The 27868-nt window shown below is 44.2% G+C and overlaps 1 protein-coding gene across 8 annotated transcripts in view; it reads right to left on the minus strand.

Annotated features, from left to right (window-relative positions):
* OPHN1 (oligophrenin 1) overlaps nucleotides 1–27868 on the minus strand; it is a 117144-nt gene that overhangs the window by 80533 nt on the left and 8743 nt on the right. For all 8 annotated transcript variants that reach the window (XR_013221258.1, XM_077284927.1, XM_077284926.1 and 5 more), the window contains exons 3-5: nucleotides 9013–9108; nucleotides 7250–7311; nucleotides 2314–2385 (exon numbers count right to left, since the gene is read on the minus strand). Coding sequence is in view for 7 of the 8 variants with exons in the window: in XM_077284927.1 (XP_077141042.1) it covers nucleotides 2314–2385; nucleotides 7250–7311; nucleotides 9013–9108 (230 nt within the window). In the remaining variant the exon portion in view is untranslated. The remainder of the gene's footprint in view (nucleotides 1–2313; nucleotides 2386–7249; nucleotides 7312–9012; nucleotides 9109–27868) is intronic.

Genomic DNA, 27868 nt, shown 5'->3' on the forward strand with positions numbered 1-27868 from the left:
CAGAAAATGGCAGTAAAAAAGACAGACAAAAATTGCACAAACAAAAACTGGTGGGACAAAAGAAAAATGTTAGACAAACGCTCAGGAAATGACCAAATAGAAGTTAAAATAAAAGAGGTTTCATGTTTACAAACCTACCAAGAAAAAGAAAGAAAAAAGTTTCCTGAAGCATCTTCTGCTTGACCAGGGGTGTTTTTGACAGCTGGAGAAAGGCACAGTGTGAGCATGCCCTAAGGGTCACCGCTAATGTGCTGTAAGGCAGGGTCACACAATGCAGTTTTTAAAGGGAACCTGTCACCAGGCTTTTCCCATATAACCTACAGCCATCACCTTTCGGCCCCACGGGGCCCCTACGGGGCGGTCCGGTGAGGGTGGCTGGTCTTGGCCCAGTGCCGTCCTCCTTCCCTGATTCGTGTGGATGACGCATCCTACGTCATCCGCACAGTGTTCCCCATCGCGCTTCTGCACAGGCGCACTTCTCCCCGCTATGCTGAGGCCAGAGCAAACTACCGTTCTGCGTATGCTCAGGGAAAGGCTAAAGAGCGCTGGCGCATGCGCACCACAACACTTTGCTCTGCCCTCGGCAGGAGTGCGATATAGGATACTATGTGGATGACGTAGGATGCGTCACCCACAAGTAGCAAGAAGGAGGACAGCGAAGGCAGGAAGAGCGGAGGCGCTGGACACGCACAGTAGGGAGGGATGTGGTTGGGAGGCCCCACTATTAGCATTGCCTCCTGTCAGCTGCCACACACAAGTGTAGTGACATGAGAGAAGAGGAGAAGATCGCTTATGTCCTCCGCCTGTTCAGAGCCGCACATGACAGGTCAATATCAGCACTGACATTGACCTATTCACCAAAAACTGTACAAAAAAAAACAAACCCCCCCCCCACAAAATTCATTGTGCCTTTTTTTACCAGCAATTAAAAACACTGAAAAAGCAGCATGTGTGAATTAAACCGTAAAAAGAACCTCTCACACTGTACATGCAGGCCGATCTGTGGACAGCAAGATACAGAGCAGAAGAATGATATACAGTTCATTGGAAAAGTTTCACTAGAACTTGTTTTTATTCATTGGCATCCTGCAGTTTGTATACATATGAGTCCAGTGGGCGGTCCTACTAGTGGCCGACAGCAATCTGCATGCAGTCAGTCACAGGGAAGACCGCCCACTGGACTGCACACAAAACACCAGGGATGTCAATTGATAAAATACAACTTTTACTGAAATTTTACCTAGAAAAATGTATATAAATGTGATCAGCTCCTCCTGCTCTCTATCATCCCACCCGCAGGTCACATATAATACCCTACATGACAGGTTCCCATTAAGGCTTTTAATTTGGACTACTAAATAATTCTATTTGATGATTCCAGATGAAAATGGCTAGGATAGGGAAATCAATATGACTAATCTGTATATTTCCAAGTAACTCAATATATACAGCCATGGCCGAAAGTGTTGGCACCCTTGTAATTTTCCAGAAAATGATTTCTCCCAGAAGATTATTGCAGTTGCACATGTATGCTTTGTTATACATGTTTATTTCATTTTGTATATATTAAAACACCCAAAAAAACAAAAAAAAACCCAGAAAAAAGGCAAATTGGACATAATTCCACACAAAACCCCCAAAATTAGCCAGACAAAATTGTTGCCACCCTCAACTAAATATTTGGTTGCACGGCCTTTGGAATAAATACCTCATTTTGAGGATTATAAGACGCATAAGCCCATAAGATGCACCACAAGTTTTGGTTAGGAAAACAGGGAAAAAATGTTTTGAATAAAATGGTGGTGCGTCTTGTAAGTCGGAGGGGAGGGGAGGCGACTGTGGTGCAGGAGGGGCCCAGGAGGCAGGGGCGCTGCTGCAGGAAGATGGTGGCGGCAGGAGGGGGGACCTGGGCTGGGAGGTGGGGGTGTTCGACGGTGCGAGGCTGCCCCGGACTTCCCAGCACTTCCTATCCTTTACATTGTGGTGGACGTTCATAAGTTCATAACCGTGAAGTTTTACAAGAGAAAAACAAGGAATTTGGGGAAGAGACATGGGTGAATGAGGAAGCAACAACCTCCTTCCACCAAGGCTACAAATAATCATACCTAGTAGTAGCCATGATGGGTATAGCGAGGTACCTGTATTTACCGGTATGTGTCACCCTTTTCCTTTATTTTGGCCAATATTTCTGAAAATAGTCCGGCTATATAAGATGTGAGCTAGACTAAAGGACAGGAAACTCCATTCATGGCCTCTGTGTACACAGGCTGTCAGTAGGAGCTCGGCGCAGCCCACGGCAGGATGTGGAAGTACCTTGGTGAGCCCAATTTGATCCTTGCGGAAAACCTCCAGGGGTTTGATCAGCAGTTCATCTGCATTTTGAAGCTGTGGTGGAAACAGAGAAATTGTCACTGCAGGAAAAACAACAATGATAAAGAAGCTAACAAGTCAGAAAGATCATGCTTCAAGGAGGATCTGGGATGAGGAGGTCTTCTGCTGGCCTCGAATACAGCAGACATTGCTCTATCGGAGGGGCAGGGTTATAGCAGTACTGCAATCGCAGACGAGATGCTGTCCTTAATTACAACTTTTAACTACTTAGTAATAATTATAGAAACCTGCAAAAACCTACACAAACCTCAGACATAATACAAAATGTAAATATTTACTTCTCATATTAATTATAGAAAATACAATGTAAAAAGTCGGAGAGATCATAATGTTGTAAATACCAATAAGAAGTTAAGTGGTTGTCAATAAAGATCTAATATCAATGTGATATATATTTATACCAAGGTACCCGTTGAAGCACCGGACAGGTGCGAAACGATCGTCGTTCAGCCGCCGCATAACCCAATGTACACACCCCCGTGCCGTGTAAATATGGACTGAATAAAGTGACCTGCATAAGAAGGTTGGTGAGTGCAGCCGTTTTCTTCTAATCGTATATATATTTATAGGCTCCTGGATTTCACAATACATAACCAAGGGCAGTATGGAAGAAAAGGTCTCCTCCAAAAATATCACACAGATATCACTGTATGATAACACACCCAAGTATCAGAGGTGAATTACCCCTGGTCACGGTGCAAAGTGCAGAACTAGCTAATTACATAGATATGGCACATACTCTGAAAACAAAATTGAAACCAGAAATATACCCCCAAAAATAATATCATTACAAAACCACCAAAAGAAAATGCTTAGTTCATGAATAAATATATGGGCCTAAAGGTATAATATAGACAGCAGGTGAAATAAGTATTGAACACATCACCAATTTTCTAAGTCCCGTATATACTCAAGTATAAACCGAGTTTTCCAGAACATTTTTTTTGTGCTGAAAACGCCCCCTCTGCTTATACAAGAGTCATTGTCCCAGAAGACGGTGGGGGAGGGGGAGCGGTGGAGCAGAGGGTCACAGAGTCAGGACCAGGAGGCTGTGGCCAAGTCCTGTGCCGCTGCTAAAGAGAAATGAATATTCACTGCACTGGCAGTGAATATTCATTTCCCTTATAGCGGGCACAGTTACAGCTGTAGCAGCCGGCCCCTGCAGGGGCTGGGCCATCATGGGTGCGCGCCACTTAAGAGTTATGAATATTCACCTCTCTCCACTCCCATATTCGTGGAGTGGAGTGAATATTCATTACCTTAGTGAGTGGGGATACGTGATCACCCGGCAGTTGGAGCTGTTGACACCACAAGATGCTGCGAGGGCGCGTAGGGAAGGTAAGTAGGATTTTTTTTGTTACGCTTTTCTCATGGGGGCCATGCATACAAGGATAGGGATGAGGAGCCATGCATACAAACATAGGGATGGGGAGCCATGCATACAAGGATAGGGATGAGGAGCCATGCATACAAGGATAGGGACAGGAAGCCATGCATACAAGGATAGGGACAGGAAGCCATGCATACAAGGATACGGATGGGGAGCCTTGCATACAAGGATAGGGATGGTGAGCCATGCATACAAGAATAGGGATGAGGAGCCATGCATACAAGGATAGGGATGAGGAGCCATGCATACAAGGATAGGGATGAGGAGCCATGCATACAAGGATAGGGATGAGGAGCCATGCATACAAGGATAGGGATGAGGAGCAATGCATACAAGGATAGGGATGAGGAGCCATGCATACAAGAATAGGGATGAAGAGCCATGCATACAAGGATGGGGATAAGGAGCCATGCATTCAAGGATTGGGACAAGGAGCCGTGCAGAAGAGGATGGGGATAAGGAGCCGTGCAGACAAGGACTGGGACAAGGAGCCGTGCAGACAAGGATGGGGATGAGGGGACAACGCATTCCTGGCTTATACTCGAGCCACTAAGTTTTTTGTGGCAAAATTAGGTGCCTCGGCTTATACTCGGGTCGGCTTATACAAGAGTATATACATTAAATATATTTCTAAACACATTATTGACATGAAATTCTCACCAGATGTTGGTAACAACCCATCCAATTTACACAAGTAAATAAATCAAACAAACCATAGACATCCAGAAATTAAGTGTAATAATGAGAAACGACTCGGGGGGAAAAAAAAGTTTTGAACACATGAGTATAGAGGGGAGCAAAAAATTATGGAAAGTCATGACACCATCTGAAATAGATCAGTAATTAGAAAGCAATACTGCCACTTAGTGAAAAATAATATCAGCTGGTTCAACTGATGGTCTATAAAAACAAATATCATTACCAAGGTGCCACACAAGAAACATCTCATGATGGGTAAAATCAGTACTGTCTCCAGACCTTCACAACCTTATTGTTGCAAAACATACTGAAGGCATTGGTTACAGATGAATTTCTAAACTATTGAAGGTTCCAGTGAGCGCTGTTGGGGTCATAATACGGAACTGGAAAGAACATAATTTCACCATAAACCGACCATAACCAGGTTTCCACTGCAAGAGTTCAGACAGAGGAGTGAAAAGAATTATCAGAAGAGTTGTCCAACAACAAAGGGCCACCTTTGTTTAAAAAAAACAAAAAACAACAATAATAATAATAATAATAATAATAATAATAATACAGTCAACCTTCATGGCCTGTATGCACACTCACCAAGCAAGATTCCTGAACAAAATTGCTGAACAAAAAGCATGTACACACACATTTATAGTTGGCTCAACAACATTTAGACAAGCCGGTGGACTACTGGGAGAATATAGTATGGCCAGATGACACCAAAACTGAACTCTTTGGATGCCATATTACGCACCATGTTTGGAGGCCAAAAGGCACTGCATATCACCCCAAAACACCATACCAAGATTGAAGTTTGGGGGTGAGATAATCATGGTGTGGGGCTGTTTTTCAGCATAGGACACTGGTAACCTTCATGTGATTGAAGGAAGGATGAATGTACAAATGTACAGAGGCATTCTTGATAAAAATCTGCTGTTATCTACCAGGATGATGAAGATGAAACAAAGGTGGACATTTCAGAAAAACAATGATCCCAAACAGACAGCCAAGGAAACTCTCAATTGGTTTCAGAGAAAGAAAATAAAGCTGCTAGAATGGCCCAGCCAATCACTGGTTCTGAATCCACAAAAAAAAAAAAAAATGTATGGAAGGAACTAAAGCTCAGAGTCCATAGAAGGAGCCCACAGGACCTTCAGGATGTGAAGAGTGTTTGTGTGGAAGAATGGGCCAAAAACACACCTGAGCAATGCATGCGACTAGTTTCTCCTTACAGGGGCGTCTTGAAGCTGTCATCACCAACAAAGGCTTTTGTACGAAGTATTAATAGCATTTCAGCAAGCGTGTTCAATACTTTTTCCTTGTGTCATTTTTCATTATTACACAAAATTCATGGACATCCATGATTTGATTTCTTTGCCTGTGTGGATTGGATGGGTTGTTACTGACATGTGATGAGAATTTCAGGTCAACAGCACCTTTAGAAATATAAGTATTGAACATGTCGCCAATTTTCTATGTCACCTGTGGCATACTAGTATGTCGCTATATTTATATTGTCTAGGATGTATTAATCAGGAGGAGACCACAAATTACATGTGTAGTGCATAAACGGATCAACAAATCCAGAAGTAAGAAACAAAAGTACATTCATGAGATGAAATGCATTAATTACCGCAATCATAAAGACAGTGAATAAGGAGATCAAAAGAGTAACAAGTCATTACCCGAACCACAATCCTCATTGTCCTGCGCCCTAATGATTGCAAACTATGACTAAAAGTCAGGAAGAAATGGCTTCTATTAGTAAAGAAGAGTCAAGATAGAATGCACATCAAAGGCTCCCAAGGCTTACAATCTACGTGGAAACGTGGAGAACACAAAAGGGGAAAACAGTAATGGTATACGTAAAGTACAGAAAACCTCAATAATTCTGGCCTCACATTCTGCAAGCGACACAAACCAGTTACCAACCAAAAAGTCATAAAAGACATATTTGGGTGGTTGCAATTACCATTCATCTGCATCAATATGGCGGCTCTGTCCAATTACTATCCTGTCCATATTGCAGGCAGCATATTACAGGTACAGGGGTACTGTGCTAGGGGGACGAACTGTCTGCAGATCTCTGTACTCTGCTAGCCTGTGTGTTGGTGTGTATAGAGAGGTTACTGGCATTTACACCGAGCGGTGGCAACATTGGGTCCATAAGACGGTCCTACATACATTAGCATCCCATACACAGACAAAATCCCTTCTGGTTCACATCTTGACCACAGACATGACATTTATTATTCTATCCCTATATTCAGGAAAGGAACCATGAAAGGACGGAGAGTTTCTCCCAGGATCGGGCTAGAATACACATACTGAGAAGAAGAGAATCTGATCTATGTTCTTCTTATGCTCCTAATATTATTTCCATTAGTTGGAGTTAAAGGAGCGTGGGAGGACACTGAATATCTGAACACGTAGCAAACAAGTACATTATGTACATCCATTCTTCTTCTGAACTCAAGAAGAAAGCATCTCGCACGGTGCCTCGGCTTATAATACATCCCAGACTGTGCACTCGGGTATAAATAAATCCACTCGCTTCTGTTATTTACCCGCCATTATATCACTCACAAAGACGTCAGGCCTGCCCACACCGGGATCCTGGCATGGAGACAGATGCTTCTGTACAGAATCTTCACAATTCACGCTGGGTAGAACTTTTCCGTTATTACATAGGAGTGTGAAAGTAGAAATATGGTGGAAGGAATGGAAAGGTACCAGATTGTGAAGGCACATTTATTACACTCACAGGTGTCTTACCATCATCATCTTCTCATCTTCCACCTCCTGCAACAGGTCAGCAAACTCTTTGAACGACTCCGCTAGGACAGTACAAGAAGATGATTAATAGAAGGCTCTCCCCGGGACAGCTGTACGATCGTATCAGATCATTAGAAATGAAAGGTCTCAGACCCTATGAACAAGGTTTCATCTACAGTCTTCAGCGTTCATCTCTAGGTGATGGTCTACAGGACCTAGCATGCACAGGTCTGGTAACAGTCAGTGAATGCCATTATTTATATGATAAAGTGTTAATTTCTGTCCCTGAATGGAGATTTTATACCTGTGGTTAAGTCCCTTGGCCTGTGAGAAGACTCTTGCACCTGTCCTAGTCTTGGTCCGTGCACCTCTAGCAGTGGATGGTGAAGCACTGCTTGATCAGACCTCCAAGCACCTCCAAGAACGGTTCTTTCAATGGGGAGGAAAACGTAGATGGTGCCTGTAATGCGTGATAACTCATTACAGGCACCATCTACATTTTCCTCCCCATCAAAAGAACCGTTCTTGGAGGTGCTCGGTACGTTACCACCAGTGATTATGTCACCAATGTGTAGGGTCTGAACACATCTGGTGCTTTTAGTAGAGGCCTTAGGGGACAGTTCTGTAAGAACTTCTGTAGCCATGAATATCAATGGGCCTGTTCCTCTAAATACATTTATCACCTATCCATGGATAAGTGGTAACATATGATTGTTAAGGGTCTGACTAATGGGACCACCAACGATCCTGACAGTGGTGGTCCCCAAGTCCTCTTGTGTAACTTTGTGTGGGTGCATACAAGACCATGGCTCCATTCCCTTCTCGGGGACTCGGTGTCACGGAATAATCACCAGAGTGGTGGGCACGCATGCGCACTACAGCTCCATTCACACAGAGGACTTTGGGACCCCCCTTTCAAAATGCAATAGATGATCAATGTCTCTAATATTAAATAGATGAAATACAGTAGTATGACTGTCTATTAACGCCTTTTGCCCATACAGACCGGAGTATAAGTACACAGACACTTCCCTCAACCTGCACTCAGCGCTCAGGGAAGTCACACGAAATAATGAGTAAGGCCACGTTCACACGTTAAGTATTTGGTCAGTATTTTACATCCAACAATCAGGAGTGGAACAATGAGAGGAAAAGTATAATAGAAACTCGTCACCACTCCTGATTTTGGTTTACAAATACTGATGTAAAATACTGACCAAATACTGAATGTGACCTATTTCAGAGTATATTAGGACAGGAGGATGAATGAGGCGTACAGAGACCACATGAGGCAGATTCCTTGCAGAAATGTCTGTGGCTGCCCTGTTGATCTGAATGGGCTTTCCCAAAATCCTTGCACATACTGTAACAAATCTGCCATGTGTGAACATCTCCTAATACATCAGAAAAATAAGCACAGCCTCCTAGTCCCTGACAAGCATGTGTACGATCCTCACGTACTAGGGAGGACCCCACTGTCAACCCCAAGCAGGGCCTCTTGCTGGGAGTGAGCAGCGCTGCCGCTGATCACCGAGTGTGAGTCACTGCTTGGCTATGGTACAGAGGGACCGGCACTGAAACATCTGGTATTAACCCCAGCATTACACTCAGGTCCATTCTGGTAGAGAAATGCTGTAATCTCCGTTACACATGCTACAGACACATCTGCAATGCTCCTGTAGGACAGCCGCTGCTACATGTAGGGACTCATCAGTAAGCACAATGCTACACTACACCACAGAAATAATACGGTTTTTCCTCACCAATATTTTTTTCATCATCCGTCATCGTGTCACCAATAAAATCGAACTGGAAGCTCTGCAAAGTCTGAGCAAATTTTTGGATCGCACTTGAATAGCCTGAAAAATAAATGAAAACACATGGTGTATTAGTATTGCGGTAGTAATAGGTCTCACTATAGGAACTGCAGAAAGCATGTCAGGAGAACAACGGTCTGTCCTGGTGGGTACAGCATGTCTGCTGCAGCCATCATGTGCCGAGCTTCACTGGCATTACTCCTCAGCACAAAGCCAACATGACAGCAGTGCAGCACATCACCCATGGGACAACGGATTGACTAGTCACATACTGGTTCCTTGTGAACAAAGACTGACTGAATAGGCATGTATTCTGAAGTACAAAGAAAAGATCCGTGGTGTTTTTTTTTTGTTTAACAACATTTGCTGTAGTTTTGGTTAGACTGGATGACCCCTTAAAACAGTCAATCAGCCAAAGGTCATATTTCTTTACAACTGATATGGCTACCACTAATGCTCCCAAAAACTATGAAAATACACTACACTGCACAGTGCGAAAACTAAGCATGTAAACCTTTGAGGTAGGGTATGCGCCCACTACGGTTCCTCTCAGGCCTCACTCAGATGTCTGTTTTTCATAGACGTGTTCTAACCATGTTTTTTATGGATGATGTGTCTGATAAAAAATGGACATGACTCCTTGATTTTTTTGCAGTCACAAATCAAAGTCACTACTACAAGTCTAGAGGTCTGTGATAATCATGGGCAGCACACATTGCCATCTGTGTGCAATCCGTGCGAGTTGTTAGAGATCTGACTGATGATTCGGGAAGGGACATTTGCACAGAGAACACAGAGACATTTAACAGAGAACATGCCGTCTGTTTACCTTCCTGTGTAAAAGCTACAGCAGCAGGAAGGTTTCTCCTATCCATAGGGTGACAGGTGGCACAAAACTGCCTGGAGCAGAACAAATATTTGATGACTTGGCAGGATTCCCAAGTTACAATATGACATATACTTCCAAAAATCTGAAAGGTGCGGCATGTAAAAGGCAATGTTGGTTGCTAAATAGGTATTCTAACTGTATGTCAAAAAAAGCTTCTTCAGTGGGATCAGGACCAGTGGTCCTGTGTGTCCTGCTGTACACAGAGATAGTGGACCATACATGTGCGCACGCTCTCCTTTATGGTCTAGGGGAATCCAGCAATATCAGGCTTCTCACGGACATGGAAAGGGTTACAGGTGCCTTTCCAAACACACATTGCGTAGCGTGAGGGGTACAGAGTCCTCTACTGTGGTGGTGCAGCAGAAACCAATATGAGCACCGGACCTCCCCTACATGGGGGACCCCTCCGCTGTGTCCTCAGCACAGCAGTGAAAGGCTTCATTGAGCAGCAGCCCCCGGACACAGATGAATCGGAGCATTCATAGAAATTTTACATATCTAAATAAAGAACGGCTTCCTAGACAGTGCAAGATGGAGAAAGACAAACGGCTGCACCACTTTATCCATGGAAATTTGGGGGGGATGCATGCACACAACCCATGGAATCTAAATGTAAGGACTGCTCACTGTTAGGGTTAAAGGAATGTTCACATTGATTCTCATTCAGACAGGGTCAACCAAGTCTAGGAGTCCACCCATCCCCGAAAAAGTAATTGGCAACTTCCTCATGTTATGGATATGGGAGTCACTAATTAGTTCACTTGAGCAAAAACCCATAAGTACTGCAGAGTCAGACTCCAGCAACATTTTTATGACCTACTCATTACCTTGAGAAAGTAACAAGTACGAAAACTTAAAGGGATTTTTCAGAGATTCTATTTGTCAGCCCTATAATTCTTTTAAAATATGGTGGTTTTTACATGTGATCTACAAATTCTCCTTCCTACCGAACTACGACATTTAAGGAGCCTCTACATGTGAATGCTAAAAAAAAAAAAAAATTGCTTAGGTCTGCACATGCCCCTTTTCTTCATGGCAGTCTTATGTGGACCACCTATACACGGGGGTCTTCTGTCTGCCACAAGTCAAATTCCCCTGCTTTCATTAAAGTGATCCTGTCAAGTAAAAAAAACGTTATTAACATACAGAGGTTTGGTTTATCTGCAGGTTAAAAGCGTTCTGAACCTGCCCAGCGTCCGCACTGAAAGTCCCGCTGCCGGGAGGAAATGAACATTATTCGTCCCAGCAGTCTCCAGCTTTTCAGTCAGTCATAGAGGTGCGGACGGCACGACTTCAGTCACGGCTCAGTACACAGTGAGGAGCAGCTGAAACCACACTCCGGCACTGACTGACAGCCGGCTCAGTAGTGTGTCGATACAGAGACAGCTGGCTGTCAGTGCCGGGGCATGGTTACAGCAATAGCGTTATTATCCTGCACCGTATAACAGTAGCAGCACTGTGGATGGGATTGTTCTACACATCATTCACACACTGAGGAGAAAATCCACCATGTATTATAGGCAATATAAAGCCTAACACATAGTCTGCTTATATGTAGGCCTCAAACATACAGCGGAGCATAAAACATACTTTTATATAACACCACAGCCCCGCACTACAAAGGTTGTCTCTCCCCTAGGAGCAATGTTTCTGGACAAGAGCACCTCCATGATGTGCCCTCGGTTCCCAATACAATTGGATCCATACAGAAGTACAGGAGGCCTCCATAGACTTGTAGGAGCACTCTATCACTTACAGTTATAAAGCTATAATATGTGCACATCATTATTATACAGAACATATCGGGGAACTGCTACTAATGATATGCCTAAATATTGTAGTAAGTTCACCAATGTTAAAGGGAATCGGTCAGCAGGATCAACGCTCCTAAGCTGTCTATATGGGCATGTGGGTCATAGGAAGATGAATAAGATGATACCTTGACATCTGCGATCTGATGTTTTATTCTAGAGAAATCCATGTTTTTCTTATATGTAAATGAGCTGTTCAGGACACACTGATCTCTACGGGAATCTGCATCCAGAGATTATTTTACATGACAGTATGAGACATATAACTAACAGAACAGCAGAACTTAACTTTGTCTTCTTACAAACACATTGGCTGCAGCCCTTACAGATCTGCTGCATTGCAACAACATTACAACCCGGTCTGCCGGTGAGATGGAAGCTGAGAGGAACCTGCAGATGTGTCAGGTATAATCACACACGGCTCTGCAGAGATCAGAGAGCGGCCATCACACTGGTAATGCCTCCTTCATATAAAATAATCTCTGGAGGCAGATTCTCATGTAGCTCATTATTCAGCCCAAGGTCCTGAATAGCTCATGTACATATAAGAAAAACGAGGATTTCTCTGGAATAAGACATTGAGTCACAGATATCATTTTATCATCTTATCCTGCTTCCTGTGACCTACATGTCCATACAGACGGCTCAGGAGGACTGACTAGAAAAGCTCCAGAAATTATTATTGGTTTTACCATGCTAGTATTACATAAGCAGATTGCTTGTTTAATTGTGCAAGCCCAGGTTGGAAACATAGCAATGCAATAGTCCAAGTAACAGATTATTAGATAATCCTTATCACAAAACGGACTTCACTAGGGACTGTTGATAAGGATGAAATCTTATGTCCTTGTTCCCAGCAGATCTGTGCCACCACACACTACGCCTGCCTGGCCACCCGTCAGTACAGAAGAGCTGCCGGCTTCCTTCATATGGACAGCACATGCTATGACGCAGGCCTGATCCCGGGGCATGTGTTCAGCTCACAATCTCCTCTGAGAATTGTGGGTGGTTCAGGGCTGCGCTCAAATATCTGATGCAAGATTTTAAAACACTTTCCCTGACAAAAGCTTGCGGAAACCAATTATCAGAGCTATTGGTCAGAAAGTAATCTATCTACACAGGAGGAAGTCAAAATGATTCCTGATGGTATCACAGACCAGCAACCAACCGAGGAAGAACTATAAACAGGGAATTAGGACGCCTGGTTCTCATTTAGGGTTTGTACTGAAAGATCTTCCAAGTCACAGCGGAACAGAGAGAACATGGGGCTTCCCAAAACCTCAAGTCCATCTGAGTCATGAGATGTCGGAGGTCAAACACAAAATCTGCTAAACCTCATATTCAGCTACGATTAATAAAATCTAATTCAATGGAGGAACTTTCCAGGAATTTGTCAGAACTGCAGATACTTAGCATAGCCTGTCCACATAATGAATACAGATGTAAAAAAGGGCAACTGCACAAAGCGGGCAGATAATCCCATGGTAGACAAGGAATGGAAGAAGCACAAGTCCCACCACCAGAACCTGTGGCCCTACATAACAGAATATTACAGGTACAGATCTGCTGTACTATTCGCCCCTAGGATATAGAGGATATAAATGTGACTATTTATTAGAGGAGTACGAGCCCCATATATCCCACCCACCTTTTGGCAAGTTGCATTTTGCTAACATGTTCCTGCTTGTATGTTATCCCAAAGGAGACTCTGTTTCGTCAAATACCCCCAAAATTTCCAAAAAGGTACTATATACACTACTTTCCTTTTAGCAAACGATGGAACAGCACACATAGCATTTTTTAGCTTTTGTACAATAGTGTACTCTGAATACAGCAAAAACTCATGTACCAAGTGGTACAGGTGGCTATATGTACCCAATAAATAACCAATCACCCCCTGCAGCCGAGATCGGCCCTGAAAAGCTGAAGCCTAACGGACAAGTAGTAACCAGCATTTACTGTACAGCCCATTAGACAGGACACAAAATATTATTCACCATAGGACTACAATGTTCCATACGGCTTGGAACAAAGTCAACAGAACCCTCTGATCTTCGATGGGAACTGATGTGTCTATTATTTTCGGCCAACAATCAGTAAGAACTATGTTGAGTGAAAAAGGGATAAGGCATGTTATAATTCAATGTGCCCAATTCTTTGTGCTAAAGGAAGCTAGGTCGGCGGCTGACTCCCCTTCGCCCCATTCAGAACACATTTATGTTTGGCTGTACAGAGCCGACATGTAGAGGTTGGGAGGTATTGACTGTGAATGGCCACCTTCACGAGTCAATCTTATAGTTACTGGAACAACAGAAGGTAAGTGACCTGTGAAGCAGTCAGTACCACACTGTCTGATTCCGTAGAAATGTGCCAACTCTAAAAATGCAACTATTATATGTAAAATATATATTATGGTGATGATAGATTCACTAACCAACTTCGATGAAGCACAAGGGTCTCAAACACACAAGATAGGAGACGTACTGATGTAGGAGTTGAATTGATTAGCTACAATTTGAGGATATAAATGAAAACTATCTGACACGCTTTGGTGCCACCAAGATAAGATAAGCAGGTGCTATACATTTTGCTGTCATCTCGGGACAATGTAATGTGGGTCAAGATGACAAGAACATATGGACAGGCTATTCTAAAGGAATATAATTCTACTGTGCTGATTTTTGTGTTGACCACTTGTCATTTTCGAACTCCTTCTTACCTACGTAGACATGGCATTGACAATGAGGTTGACATGTTAGTGGGGTGATTACTGGCTTATAGAAGATGCTTAGGCTAGGTTCACATTAAGACAGCGCTCTCCACCGAGCACCACGTTCAGGTTACTGTCGGAATCACAGAATAACTGTATTCTGGTGGCAGCCCCTACAGAGCTATTCACGTGAATGAAGCCGAAGGAGTAATTCTGGACACGGTCTACTCTCCGTCCAGGCGGTATTCATAGTTTGCCATGTTTTTGTGAATGTCTGAAATGGACAAATCGTGCCAGGACAGAGGCCAGAAATTAAAGTGAAGGGCTCCCTCGGGGCTCTGTGGAAATTACCCTCAGGTTATAGTATAGTGGGGATGGAGGGCACTGCATTAATGTGACCCTAGGCTTAGTAAGTGGTTATCTACAATCCACAGAGTTCCGCAGTTCAGTAAAACTCCCCTCATTAGGTCTTTGTGTCCAGGTTCATAAGGAAAAGAAACAAAAATACATGTTTTAATAGGGACTTTTACTCAGATGTATTAATCAAGAGGAAATGGGATATCTATGAACACCATAAACTGGAGTCAGGAAGGAATTGCCGATTTCCCTCTCATCATACTTATGATAATATTGGGATTTTTGTAGTCCTTGTTTGTTACAGTAAATCCAGAAAAATGTTAACCTTGATAAACGCACAATTTTCCAGATCATTTGGTGTTACTATGTATATAACAGGCTTTGGCAGAACACAGGAACAATACATCAGAATTTTCCAGTAACACCTCGTGAGAGATCTACAACATGCCAGGGTGGAAATTCAGGTTCCCTCTACGAGATCTACCGACATAGCCGGCATATTTGTGGAACTAATCACTTACTGCAACAGTAACGTACACCGACGTCACACACTCCGGTGTCACATTTACTTATACTAGCAGTAGGTCAGAAGTGGACAAGTTTTACTCTTAAATGTTCCAGCTGCACCAATGAATATTCCAATTTTTTTTGTTTTTTTCTTCTAAATCCTTTATACGGTTCCAGAGTTATGGGCTTTTAGATTCAGCGCCCATTTTTACGGTACTTACAAGGGGATGTTGATCACAGGATCTCCTGGGGCTTTAGACTACTCCGCATTATTAGCCTGTGAGGAAGGCCTCCATGTGTAGAAAAGTAATCTAAGTAGAATTTATAATGCAAATGAGGCTTAAAAAGGAATCTGTCAGTAGGATCACCCCTCCTAAGCCGTGTATAAGGCCGGGGTCACACTTGCGGAAAACTCGCACGAGTCTCTCGCATCAATGCCCAGTACCCTCAGCCGGCACTCGGACCGGATTGTGCGGCTGCATGTATTTCTATGCAGCTGAACGCTCCAGTCCCGAGTGCCGGCGGCTGTACCGGGAATTGATGCGAGAGACTCGTGTGAGTTTCTCGCATTGCGCACACAAGTGTGACCAAGGCCTAAGCAACTTCCTAGCACACTGAACATGAAAATGGGGAAGGCCCACAAAGCAGGAAAAGGCTACAAGAAGATAGCAAAGTGTTTTCATACTGCCCTTTCCTCAGTTTGAAATGTAATTAAGAAATGTCAGCTAACAGGAACAGTAGAGGTCAAGATAAGGTCTGGAAGACCAAGAAAAATATTATTGAGCTCTTTGTAGGATTGCTAGAGAGGCATATCAGAACCGCAGCTTCACTGCAAAAGACCTTCAGAAAGATTAAGCAGACTCTGGACTTGTGATACATTGTTCTACTGTTCAGAAAAACCTGCACAAGTATGGCCTTCATGGAAGAGTCATCAGAAGAAAACCTCTCCTGTATCCTCATCATAAAGTTCAGTGTCAGAAGTATGCAAAAGAACATCTAAACAAGTCTGATGCATTTTAGAAGCAAGTCCTGTGGACTGATAAGGTTAAAATACAACTTTTTGGCCACAATGATCAAAAGGTATGTGTGGCGAAAAAAGGGCCCATAATTTCAGGAAAAACCATCTCCCCAACCATTAACCCCTTCACGTCATGCGCCGTACTAGTACAGCGCATGTCGTGTCTCCCCCTTTGATGTGGGCTCCGGGGTTGAGCCCACATCTTTCCTGGCCCATATCAGCTGTTTTGAACAGCTGACGTGCCTCTAACAGCTGAGAATGGAATCGCGATCTACCCACGGCTGTTAACTAGATAAATGCTCCTGTCAATCTCTGACAGCGGCATTTTAACGCGCGCTTCCCGGCAAGCGCTCTGGAAATCCCGCCCATTGATGACCCCGTCACGTGATCGCGGGTCACTGATAGGTTGGCATGACAGCCAGAGGTCTCCTGCAGACCTCTATGGTTGTCAGAGCCAGATTGCTGTAAGTGCCGCCCAGTAGACAGCGCTCATAGCAAGTGAGCAATCCTGCTACATACGGGCGATCTGATCATCTACCATGGAGACTATTGAAGCATGCGAAAAGTAAAAAAAAAATGTTTTTTTTTAAATATTACAAAAAATAAAAGTTCAAATCACCCCCTTCACCCCATTCAAAATAAAAAATAAAAAAATAAATCAAACATACACATTTGATATTGGCCAATCTATCAAAACTATAAAAAAATTAATCCGATCGATAAACGGCATAGCGAAAAAAAGAAAAAGGACAAAATGCCAGAATTATGTTTTTTGGGTTGCTGCAACATTGGATTAAAATGCAATAACGGGCGATCAAAAGAACGTATCCACACCAAAATTATATCATTAAAAACATAAGCTCGACACGCAAAGAACAAGTCCTCACCCCACCCAAGATCACAAAAAATGGAGACGCTACGAGTCTCAGAAAATGGCGCAATATTTATATTTTTTTAATAAATGTTGGATTTTTTTCCACCACTTAAATCAAAAAACAACCTAAACATGTTTGGTGTCTATGAACTAGTAATGACCTGGAGAATCATAATGGCAGGCATGAATTCAGAGGTGACTGAGCATGTGCAGCTCTCTCCATTCATTTCTATGAGGGCTCTGAAAAATGCTGAGCGTGTTGGGCAAGATAGGAGAACGTCTTTAAGTCCTTGTGAACTTTAGTACAGCAGCCAGTTGGTTCCCTGGTTGATGTTGGGATGGTAAAGTGCTGCAGTCAGGAAGTGGCCCCACAACAAGCTTTGGGTTACAATAGGATTTAAAAAAAAATAAAAAAATAAAAGGCAGGAAAACAATTCTGTAGATTGTCATGGATGAATGAAAAGTTGTGAAATGCTCAAATGATTAATAGCATTTCATGCGGAATTTGCACTTCTAGGTTTACTGCTCTGCACATCCAGGAGATATGTAGTAAGTAGGGATATATAGGACTGTGTACAGAAGTTCTCCATTCGATGCCGCCTTAGACCCTGCTCATGTCAGGGCACATCTGGCCCTGGAGTGAATGTGGAGCCAGCAGCTCCCTCAGTAACCCTGCCATCTTTTTTTGGCCAAGGTAAACAAGGGCATACTTGTTCAGCGAAGGCAGCAGCAGACTCGGCGTGTACTACATACAACATCTTCTTTGTTCAGTCCCCTTTTTTCTGCCACTTCTATAAGAACTTACTTTTCTGAGTGTGAAGCCGGTTTTCTCTTCCGCCTTGCTGCCACCAGCAAGAACTACACTGTCACTTCCCATTCTAAACCTCCTTCATTGCTGGTGCCATCTGAGGTATGGTTACCCTATACCCATGTGGCTGGCTTTAGATCTTAATCATTAAGGGTGGGTAAATGTCTCTCTCAATCCTATGATGCTGTAGTGACCTTGCTCAATGCTAACTGGAGACAAGCAAAAAAGATCTGTACTGTCCTTGTCTGGTGTCCTTTTCACGACGTGCGTAATGCCATGACATCATGAAAACATGGAGTCACAGTAAGTGCAAGAGGCTCCCAGGAAGCTGGCATCTGAGTGCCACCGATCACCCTGGTCCGGCTGCCACTACCGGGTACTGCAAAAATTTCTGCTCATCTCTAGTGTGAGTTGTTCTGTCTTTATTCTTGTAGAGCTGAACAGGTTTCATCTACCTGAGAGCAGCTCCGACCCTACAACCAAACATGTCTCCAGCTCCTGTAGTGGGACCTGGACCTTATTCAATAACTCCATGCTGCTCTCCGCTCCCCATCCTCCAAGCTTTCCATACTGGTGTGGAATTATCTATAATCTTATCACTGTGTCAATACTGATCTGCTGTAACGTGCACAGACGCCAGTTCCCATCCCTTGTGTAAATCATGTTACAAGCCTGAAGGTCCATGCCAATTCTTACCAATCACATCATGCACTGATCTGCAGATCCTATCGGCAGACACACGCTAGAAAAATGTTGGCTGGATCCACCGACTTTGACATGACTGGCCCGTTATCTAATGCAAGTGGAGCGGTCCTGACACTCCCCTGAAGACAGATGTCTGGGAAAAGAAGATTGGCACGTTGGCTTTTAAGGACCCGATCCATTTGTTTTCAATGGTGATAAGTGACCGGCAGGGCTCTAACAGCGGTTGTCCTCTACATTAAGATGCATATTTGGCTGAGCGTCCATATACTTTGGTGGGGGGCAGAAGAAGCAGTTGTTGACCCAATGGCCAGCCTAAAGGTACCGTTACACTACACGACTTACCAACGATCACGACCAGCGATACGACCTGGCCGTGATCGTTAGTAAGTCGTTGTGTGGTCGCTGGGGAGCTGTCACACAGACAGCTCTCTCCAGCGACCAACGATCAGGGGAACGACTTCGGCATCGTTGAAACTGTCTTCAACGATGCCGAAGTCCCCCTGCAGCACCCGGGTAACCAGGGTAAACATCGGGTTACTAAGTGCAGGGCCGCGCTTAGTAACCCGATATTTACCCTGGTTACCATTGTAAAAGTAAAAAAAAAAAAACACTACATACTCACCTTCTGATGTCTGTCACGTCCCCCGCCGGCGTCCACAGGGTTTCCTGCACTGAATGTGTCAGCGCCGGCAGTAACAGTGGTGACGTCACCGCTGTGCTCTGCTTTACGACCGGCGCTGACACAGTCAGGGCAGCTCTCGGCAGCAGCGCGTGCATATTAGCAGCGCTCCTGCCGAAAGCAGTTTTAACCCTGTGGACGCCGGCGGGGGACGTGACAGACATCAGAATGTGATTATGTACTGTTTTTTTTTAAACTTTTACAATGGTAACCAGGGTAAATATCGGGTTACTAAGCGCGGCCCTGCGCTTAGTAACCGGATATTTACCCTGGTTACAAGTGAACACATCGCTGGATCGGCATCACACACGCCGATCCAGCGATGACAGCGGGTGATCAGCGACCAAAAAAAGATCCTGATCATTCCCATCGACCAACGATCTCCCAGCAGGGGCCTGATCGTTGGTCGCTGTCACACATAACGAGATCGTTAGCGGGATCGTTGCTACGTCACCAAAAGCGTGACGTTGCAACGATATCGTTAACGATATCGTTATGTGTGATTCAGCCTTAATATTGGTGGGATCGGTAATCTGTGGTCTGCTCTTAGACCTTGAATAGTGCTTGACCACTGCATATACATGCAAGCTTGGTTCAAATAAGCATTCATTTTCTTCCATTGGGAGAGGAGGAGTACGCTGCTGACAGACAGATTCGGGGTAGCTTACCTCCTTTGAGAACAAAAGGACTAAGTGGTGAAATCCAACATGCCGATATTGGGTTCTCCAGAAATATTGGATTTTGACCGATATCCCAGATCATTTTGTCATTAGACACCAGTGAACCCTGACAAACCCTCTGACTTGGCACCTGGCAATAAGTGAGGGGGTATTTTGGATGGAGTGAATTTGGCTTCAGACTGCGAAGTTCTTGTGGTGGAAATCTTCATGGAATCCCTACATGCAAGTGTGAGCAGAGCATTAGTTCTTCCTTCTAGACTCCCCATTTTTTTTAGGATCCACTCACTGCCTTTGCTGTACTTTTTAGGTACTACATCAAGAACCAGAATCTAAAATTTAAAAAAAAATTGTACAAATTCATGTTAAAACTAAAATCAGACCCTGCAACCTAGTCCATGACATTCATGGCCATCTGCATGGCTATACAGAACATTCACTATTGTCCTGTCATAATCTCCTGTCACAAATCTCCATTTTTCACACTCAAAAAAAAGAAATAAAAAAGAAAGAAAGAATACAAAAGGCAAGCTAGACGTGATCAGTATAGGTGGGCTCCGAGTGTCTCTGCAGTGTAGCCCATAGGAGGTCAGTGCTCGGGTCACTCCTGAGGCCACCACAGGTCTAGTTCTGCTAAACCGTGGGGATCAGAATAGGAAGCTCACAGCTGATGTTCTGCCACAACGTCCTCGTGTAGAAGATGTAAGTGTACGTGTAGTACAAGGGCACTGTAACTCACCATCATCAACATGTACAGTGAAACCTCTGAGAAACCACCAGCTACTTTCAGAGGACAACTCAACCCTTAATATTTCAGTGCATTTTTGTAGACATGGCAGGACAGTTCTTGATTTGCATTTCTTCGTCTTTCCATGGGCAGGTTTTGCATGTTAGGGCTCATTTCCACTTGCAAGAAAAAAACGGTCCGTAATCTGGACCGAAAAAACGGATTTAGTGTATGCGATTGTCATGCGAGTGTTATGCGATTTTTAATCGCACCATCCGTTTTACATCCGTATGACATCCGTATGCAATCCGTTCTTTTTCTCTGCAACTATTTTTACAGTCATTTACAGGATCATTTACAGTGTTCTATGCCACAGAATGGTAAGGTATCCGTTAAAAACGGACAGAATACGGATGGTCCGTATTCCATGCGTTTTTTTTCTCGCACCCATTGACTTGCATTGGCGAGTCTCGTCCGAGACTCGCAGCAAGCTGCGATTTTTTTCTCAGTCCGATTTCTGCTGAGAAAAAAAAATCGCAAATGAAAAGACACCTATTGAATAACATTGGTCCGAGTGCAATCCGATTTTTTATCGGATTGCACTCGTCCGTTTTCCTCGCAAGTGGAAATGAGCCCTAACTTGCATGTCTGTGTTAGTCAATACTCAGAATCAGATGATGACATTGGACCTTCACTTAGACCTCCATGTTGTATCATTGTGTCAATAAACTGACTGGGCGGTACTATTCCTCAGTTCAGGCTTTATTCACACCTCTAGGTTTTTGATACACTTTTTGAAACAGTTCTTTACAGGTGTATTCCTTTAATGATCCATTCATGGCTTGGAGCGCCCCCAGCAGACCACACAGGGAGGTTACAATGGCTCACACAATGCAGTAATGGCATCAAGAATCCTAACAGTCGGATACCGTCCCTGCAATCAGAAAGTGTCACCGCACCTTCAGTAGTGCACCGTGACGTGTCTGCAGCTCTACATTCAGGTTAGCAGCCATGCAAGCAGCTGGTTTCTTAAGGGGACAGCGCACACATCATTTTCTTTAACTTGGCAAAGCAGAACATGTCAAACAATAACCAGTATGACCAGTTGACTTTGCTGGCTTTTTACAGTTCCAGGATACATCTTCTTTAGGAGGGTGTAGTCGTAGATGTGCACGATAGCGGGCTGCTAAAATGACACACTTCAGTAACTGTACAGCACAGAATGGAGTGTTAGAGCCGGGTGTCAGAGGGCAGTAACTACAGAATTACAAAACACTAGTTCCTGGAAGACAGTTCTCCATTTCCTCTTGAACTGAAATTAAAGGGGTTAACTGGGACGTTGCTTATTTTTATTTTTTTTTCTGCATGGGGCTAGTAACTTACTGGCAGGTAGTTGCCAACTACCACCTGTTCTGCCCAGCGAGGATCTCTGTTGGCTCAGGTGGCGAGTCTCCTGCTTCCTTTGACCTCGCGCCAACAGAGCAGTTCTTTCTCTTCTGATCTGCTCAGTAGACTGGGTGTTGCAGTCAATGTCATTTTGATAGACAGCCTGCTCCCCGCAGCTAGGCAGCAGGGAGCCAGCAGTCAAACAGCATGATATTGGCAGTGGCGCCCCACCGACATGGCACAAGGAGAGGGAGAATCGCCGGCGCTGATGGTCTGAAACCACTCTGAGCTGGCAAAGATCGTTGTGCAAACAAATTAGCAGAGTCTCGGATAACCCCTTTAACACTTCACTGGCATTCATATGAACATCTATATAATACTACTAGCCCAATATATGGTATCTCCATGGTCCTGGCCCTAAAAGCAGAAAACTGAAAACATACAGCGACAAGAAAGCAAATCCTAATGTACAAGAACCAGGAATACCAGCTGGAAGAAAAAAAATAAAAAAAATACAGCACAAACGCAAAAGTGTGAACATAGCCAAGTGTACATTATGGAGGTCTATATAAGAATATTATTTTCTCGTGACATATTACCTATACATAGGACCTGTTAGTATGAATGACGGTCTTAGGAAATACTTGGACGTACTAAGAATTCTGGAGCATCATCTCTCAGAAGCCGTAGTCAGGAGCCACATGTGGCGCTCAGGTCTACCGCACGTGCAGAACCAGTTCCTACCAGTAGACACCACTGCAGGAATGACACTGTCAGATAGCCTGTGGATCAGGGCTGGGGCCTGATCAATCAAGGAATTTACACAAAACACCTTTAAACTACACAATATTTTGGCAAAACTCTAATGGTTCGCTCACATCGCACAAGTGCTGTGCAATGGTTTACTGGGTGGCACTCGGACCAATGTTATGCTATGGGGCAACACTGATCAGTTTTTTTTATCTCATGCAATTTTGGCATGAAATCCAAGTGCAGTCCTATTTCCGTGGACACAGACAATGGAGAAGATGGAGAAATTATGTTCTCCATCTTCTCCATACCTGTGCTGCAATTCTATCATCTGAGAGAATCGGATTACACTAAGCTGACACTTGGACCAAACTCTGATCAAAGTTTGATTGGACTTCCATTAACATAATCCATCCGATTCATGAGAGACTCTACGTTCCTGGGACCCTGGGCTTAGTAGCACAAGTATGTTGCAACATTTCACATTTTTTATGACAATCCAAGCCTGTCCAGCAAACGCATCAACATTTAAGCCACTTTTTCTAACTGAAATCATATAATGCACCTTCCTGGCAGAGGCACAAGCCTGTTATAAGATGCCCCAAATTCATGAAGTGTCATGTCCCTTTTCATGAATTTGGTGCATCTTATACATGCGGTTCAAGGGTTATATACAAAACTCCAATCTTAGCAAATTGGAACAATTTCCTTTCAAGGTATTTTTGTAGAGCGTCTTTTATACACAGTAAGGACCTAAGTTCAGGTCCGTCTAGCCACAGGAGGACACCTCCGGTGTGGGGACAATAACATGGCTGCTGAAGCTAGCCCTAGCAATCTAACAGGTGACAGGCAGGCCTGAGGCATGTGCATTCATGAAAGGGTTAAGCTTCCAGAGAGCAGAAATGCTTAACATTTTTCTAATGTTCAAAAGTAAAAACCTCACAGGATGGTGAAAAATGTGTGACATTACCAGCCTGAAAGGAACCCGTCCCCCAGCGAGGCCAGGAAGACCCTCTGTAGTGGATGGGAGATGGTGGAAACATATCAGGAAGATAAATGTCTAAGAGAACGGAATGTGCCTGAAACGGTTAAAACAAATGTGCAAAATCACATAAAAAGAAGCACAACCCCAACCTCTTCCCCTGAGCAGCACAATCGTTCCCACATGAAATCCCCTACAAATGAGGAGGGTCACTGGGCGGTGGGGGAATCCATCAGCCCTGGACCCCTGTGTGAACTGGTGAAGGGGCGCCTTACTCACCATAATGCTGCACGCAGATATCACTAAGTGTGAACATGACGTCAACTATGAGCCTAAACAGCTTGTCCGGGGTTAAACAATTAACTATTCGCAGGTCATCAATAGGAGATCAATGGGGCTGCCAGGGGCTTCCTCCTCAGTCAGGTGGCCTGTCCTAAGGAAAGCTCATCGATGCTTAGTCCTGGACAACTCCCTTTCTGTCCTCCATAATATGTTCTGTTGCTTCTCCTGCAGTTTATGTGAATGAGAAATCGCCCCTCCCCAATTTCTAACTTCACCAAATATCATCTTGTGTAATCCTTTTTACTGGGGTACAAGACCTGAGTAACGGTAATCTACAAATAAAACCATTCTCTTGCATACTTCGTTTTGTGTACACAGCGCCTATGCACATGTCTGCATCTTCATGGTAACAGTCTTCTACCATCTGATCCCTGCTTATTCCTGACAAACATCTGGTTTATAAGCAGAATATAAGGACAGTATAATGTAGGACTGGACTTCTGGTCACCATAGAGACTCAGAGGTCTGCACGGGAGCTGGAGTCACAAAACGGTAGGGTCGTGTTACCAGCACAGGTGCCTGACTTTTAAACACTTGATGTATTGGGGAAATAATTTTTTTTGTTTTTCAAAAGTGGCCATAGCCTTCAACTCAATTCAGCACAGACTAAACTGTCTGCACGAATCTTCAGCATAGACAACACGGAGATAATTATCTTCACTTTTTATGAGGCTTAATACTCCTTTAAGCAGCACTCCTCCTCCCATCAAAGTTTTTATCCTCTTAATATATTGCAGTCATCATATTATACAGTACTGTGTACTTACAATTGCTCATTTTTCCTTTCGACCCAGCTAATTCTTCTCTTTTCTATTACGTCTGTGAGATCAATGATTAATAACAGGTGAGCTAAATCCTTGACAAGAGGTCAATTTTCTCTGCATAAGTTATGGTAGGTGCACACGGTCAGTAATCGCTGCAGGTTGGATGCGGCAAACTTGTGCAGCATCCAGATGTTACAGCATAGTGTATGGGATTTCTAAAAATCTCATGTCCGTTATGCATCCACAGACACCCTCGGCTCACCCGCAGAGACGGATATGCGGCGCGTCTCTCCAGACCGCAACATGTCGATTTCTCTTGCGGAGGCTAGCGTCTCTGCAAGAGAAATTTCACCCATAAAATGTATTGGACGCAGTAAATCCGCACGGTTCAGTGATCACATGCAGATTCACCTGCGTTCAATAGACGGCAGCAATTTGGATGCAGCGAATATGCACTGCCTGGCTCGGACTGGCCGTGAGGGGGAACATGGAAATCCTGTGTAATATTTGAATACAGGTGAAAAGTGGGCCACCCTGAGGTGAATGTTACTGGTGGGCCCTTGGCACCTTGGCCCTGATTCTCAGTCAGAGGACGGCCACTCTCCTCACACACGGACCAGCTCCCATACAATGGCCACTGGTGGAGGAGCAGTGACCAGACCGGTCCATCATCTCCTCCAATAGTAATATTCCTCACACAGGAGAGCTGTCAGCGAGCTCGGTCTGACAGTCTGACAGGAAAGTTTGTGAACACTCTGCTGTGCAGCTCTGTTTACATGAGACATCACTCCAACCTATCTGCAATGTACAACTATCCATGGCAACAACGTGGAGAAGGAAGGCGGCAGAAGGCAGCAGAAGGCGGCCTCCACGCCGCACAATATTCTCTACATCGTATAAGGACACTGTGCAATAGAAGAGCCAGATGGGAAATGTGTGTCATCCCCCTGCTCCACAGCCCCCACACAGCGGGGAGGCAGCGAGGATTCGCCCACTAATATTTACAATAAAGGCCCATGGGGTGTTAGACAAAGAAAACTCCCAGCATTTCCCTGCCCATTTTCCCTGCTGTTCTGGCTTTTTCCTCCAGCAGAGACATCATGTGACTGCTGCAGCCAATCAGGGGCTACTGATCGCCTGCAGTGTTCACATTCCAGTCGAGCCGCCTCAGGCAGAGAGTGAAGGCCATCAGCATTCCTTAAATCACCCTATATACGGTATATGTTGATATGGGGTGCACCCAATTCAATTAATAATACCATCCAACCCTTCGGACCTCGGCCAGGGGGATGGGACACTGGTGCAAATACTATGCCACAATTACCGGTAATAAATAAAAACACTTTTTATTTAGAGATTTACTAAAATCAAACAATAACCTACATATATAAAAAGGATAGAGAACCTCCTAGACGCACACTGAGTAATAAATGGATTCCAGCAGAACGGCTAAACATTAATGGCGCAATACCACAAGAGTGATGACATAACATGCTAGTAATTATTGCTATGGCTGGACATACTACTATAGTTTATATCTAGAGAGGTATACAGTGTATGGTGACACACTTGGGAATACCACTGTAGATATACCGTATGTTTTATTATTGACGAATTTGAATGCTTGTGGTGATCCAAGGGGTTAGAGTGTGAAGGCTGCAGCCGATCAGTGCTACTGATCATCTGCAGCGGTTATGTGGCACCATCTTATCAAGCAATGTACAGACATTGAAATATCTCACACTCACATATTGGGGCTACCAGAAAAACTAATCAAAGGTTCCACATATCTTTGACTTGGAAACCAAACACTCTACGAAAAAGTCGCACAAGGAACAATATTAAAGGGTCAAAAATATCCGGGTCAGAGTGACACAACCAAGATGACCCGTGATGTAAGGAAACTGGGCTAACTACTGAGCCACCAGCAGCCACAAGACAAATCCACAGGGAATGTGTCATTTATTGGCTTTATTATAGGTTGTGGCCACCTGAGGCTGCCATGTCAGACATACTGGCTTGTTTTCCTGTAGGACGGAGGAGGTGTGTGCTTTATGGCTGCTGCAATGAATAGGAGCATATTGTCATACTGCCATCTCCCCTCACATGGGCGAGTAGTGAGTATTCAGAGCTCCCAGTCTAAGGGCATGGTCACACGTTAGCTTATAAATATTGTCGTAAAAAAACTGACCAAATACTGAACATGGCCTAATAGAGTCATCATTAAAGGGGATAATGACTTTAAGGTTACAATTCTAACAATTCCCAAACTGTTGTGTACAGATATAGGCCGTTATTGATACCTTAATGCTTACTACTGTGCAGAGTTTCAAGGTCCGTGCTGTCCACGGATTAACAATGTAAGTCCTGAACGTCAGTCATACAGTCCATGGAACTCAAAAAAAGCGGTTGTCATGTGTGAAATCGTGTGATTGTTTCCCCAGTTCTGTCCTCTACTATGCAGGCGCTATAAGAATTCAGCACATGAGCAAATACAGGATATTTGCTGCCTGCATCAGTACCTGTGCTGAAGGAGGACAGAGCTGGGAAGCTCTCACGTGAGTACCCATGTCACCACCGCCTTGAAGGACAGAGCTGGGAAGCGCTCACGTGAGTTCCCATGTCACCACCGCCTTGGAGGACAGAGCTGAGAAGCTCTCACGCGAGTACCCATGTCGCCACCGCCTTGGAAGACAGAGCTGAGAAGCTCTCACGCGAGTACCCATGTCGCCAACGCCTTGGAGGACAGAGCTGAGAAGCTCTCACGCGAGTACCCATGTCGCCACCGCCTTGGAGGACAGAGCTGAGAAGCTCTC

The sequence above is a fragment of the Ranitomeya variabilis genome, chromosome 2 (assembly GCF_051348905.1).
Source record: "Ranitomeya variabilis isolate aRanVar5 chromosome 2, aRanVar5.hap1, whole genome shotgun sequence".
Taxonomy (NCBI): domain Eukaryota; kingdom Metazoa; phylum Chordata; class Amphibia; order Anura; family Dendrobatidae; genus Ranitomeya; species Ranitomeya variabilis.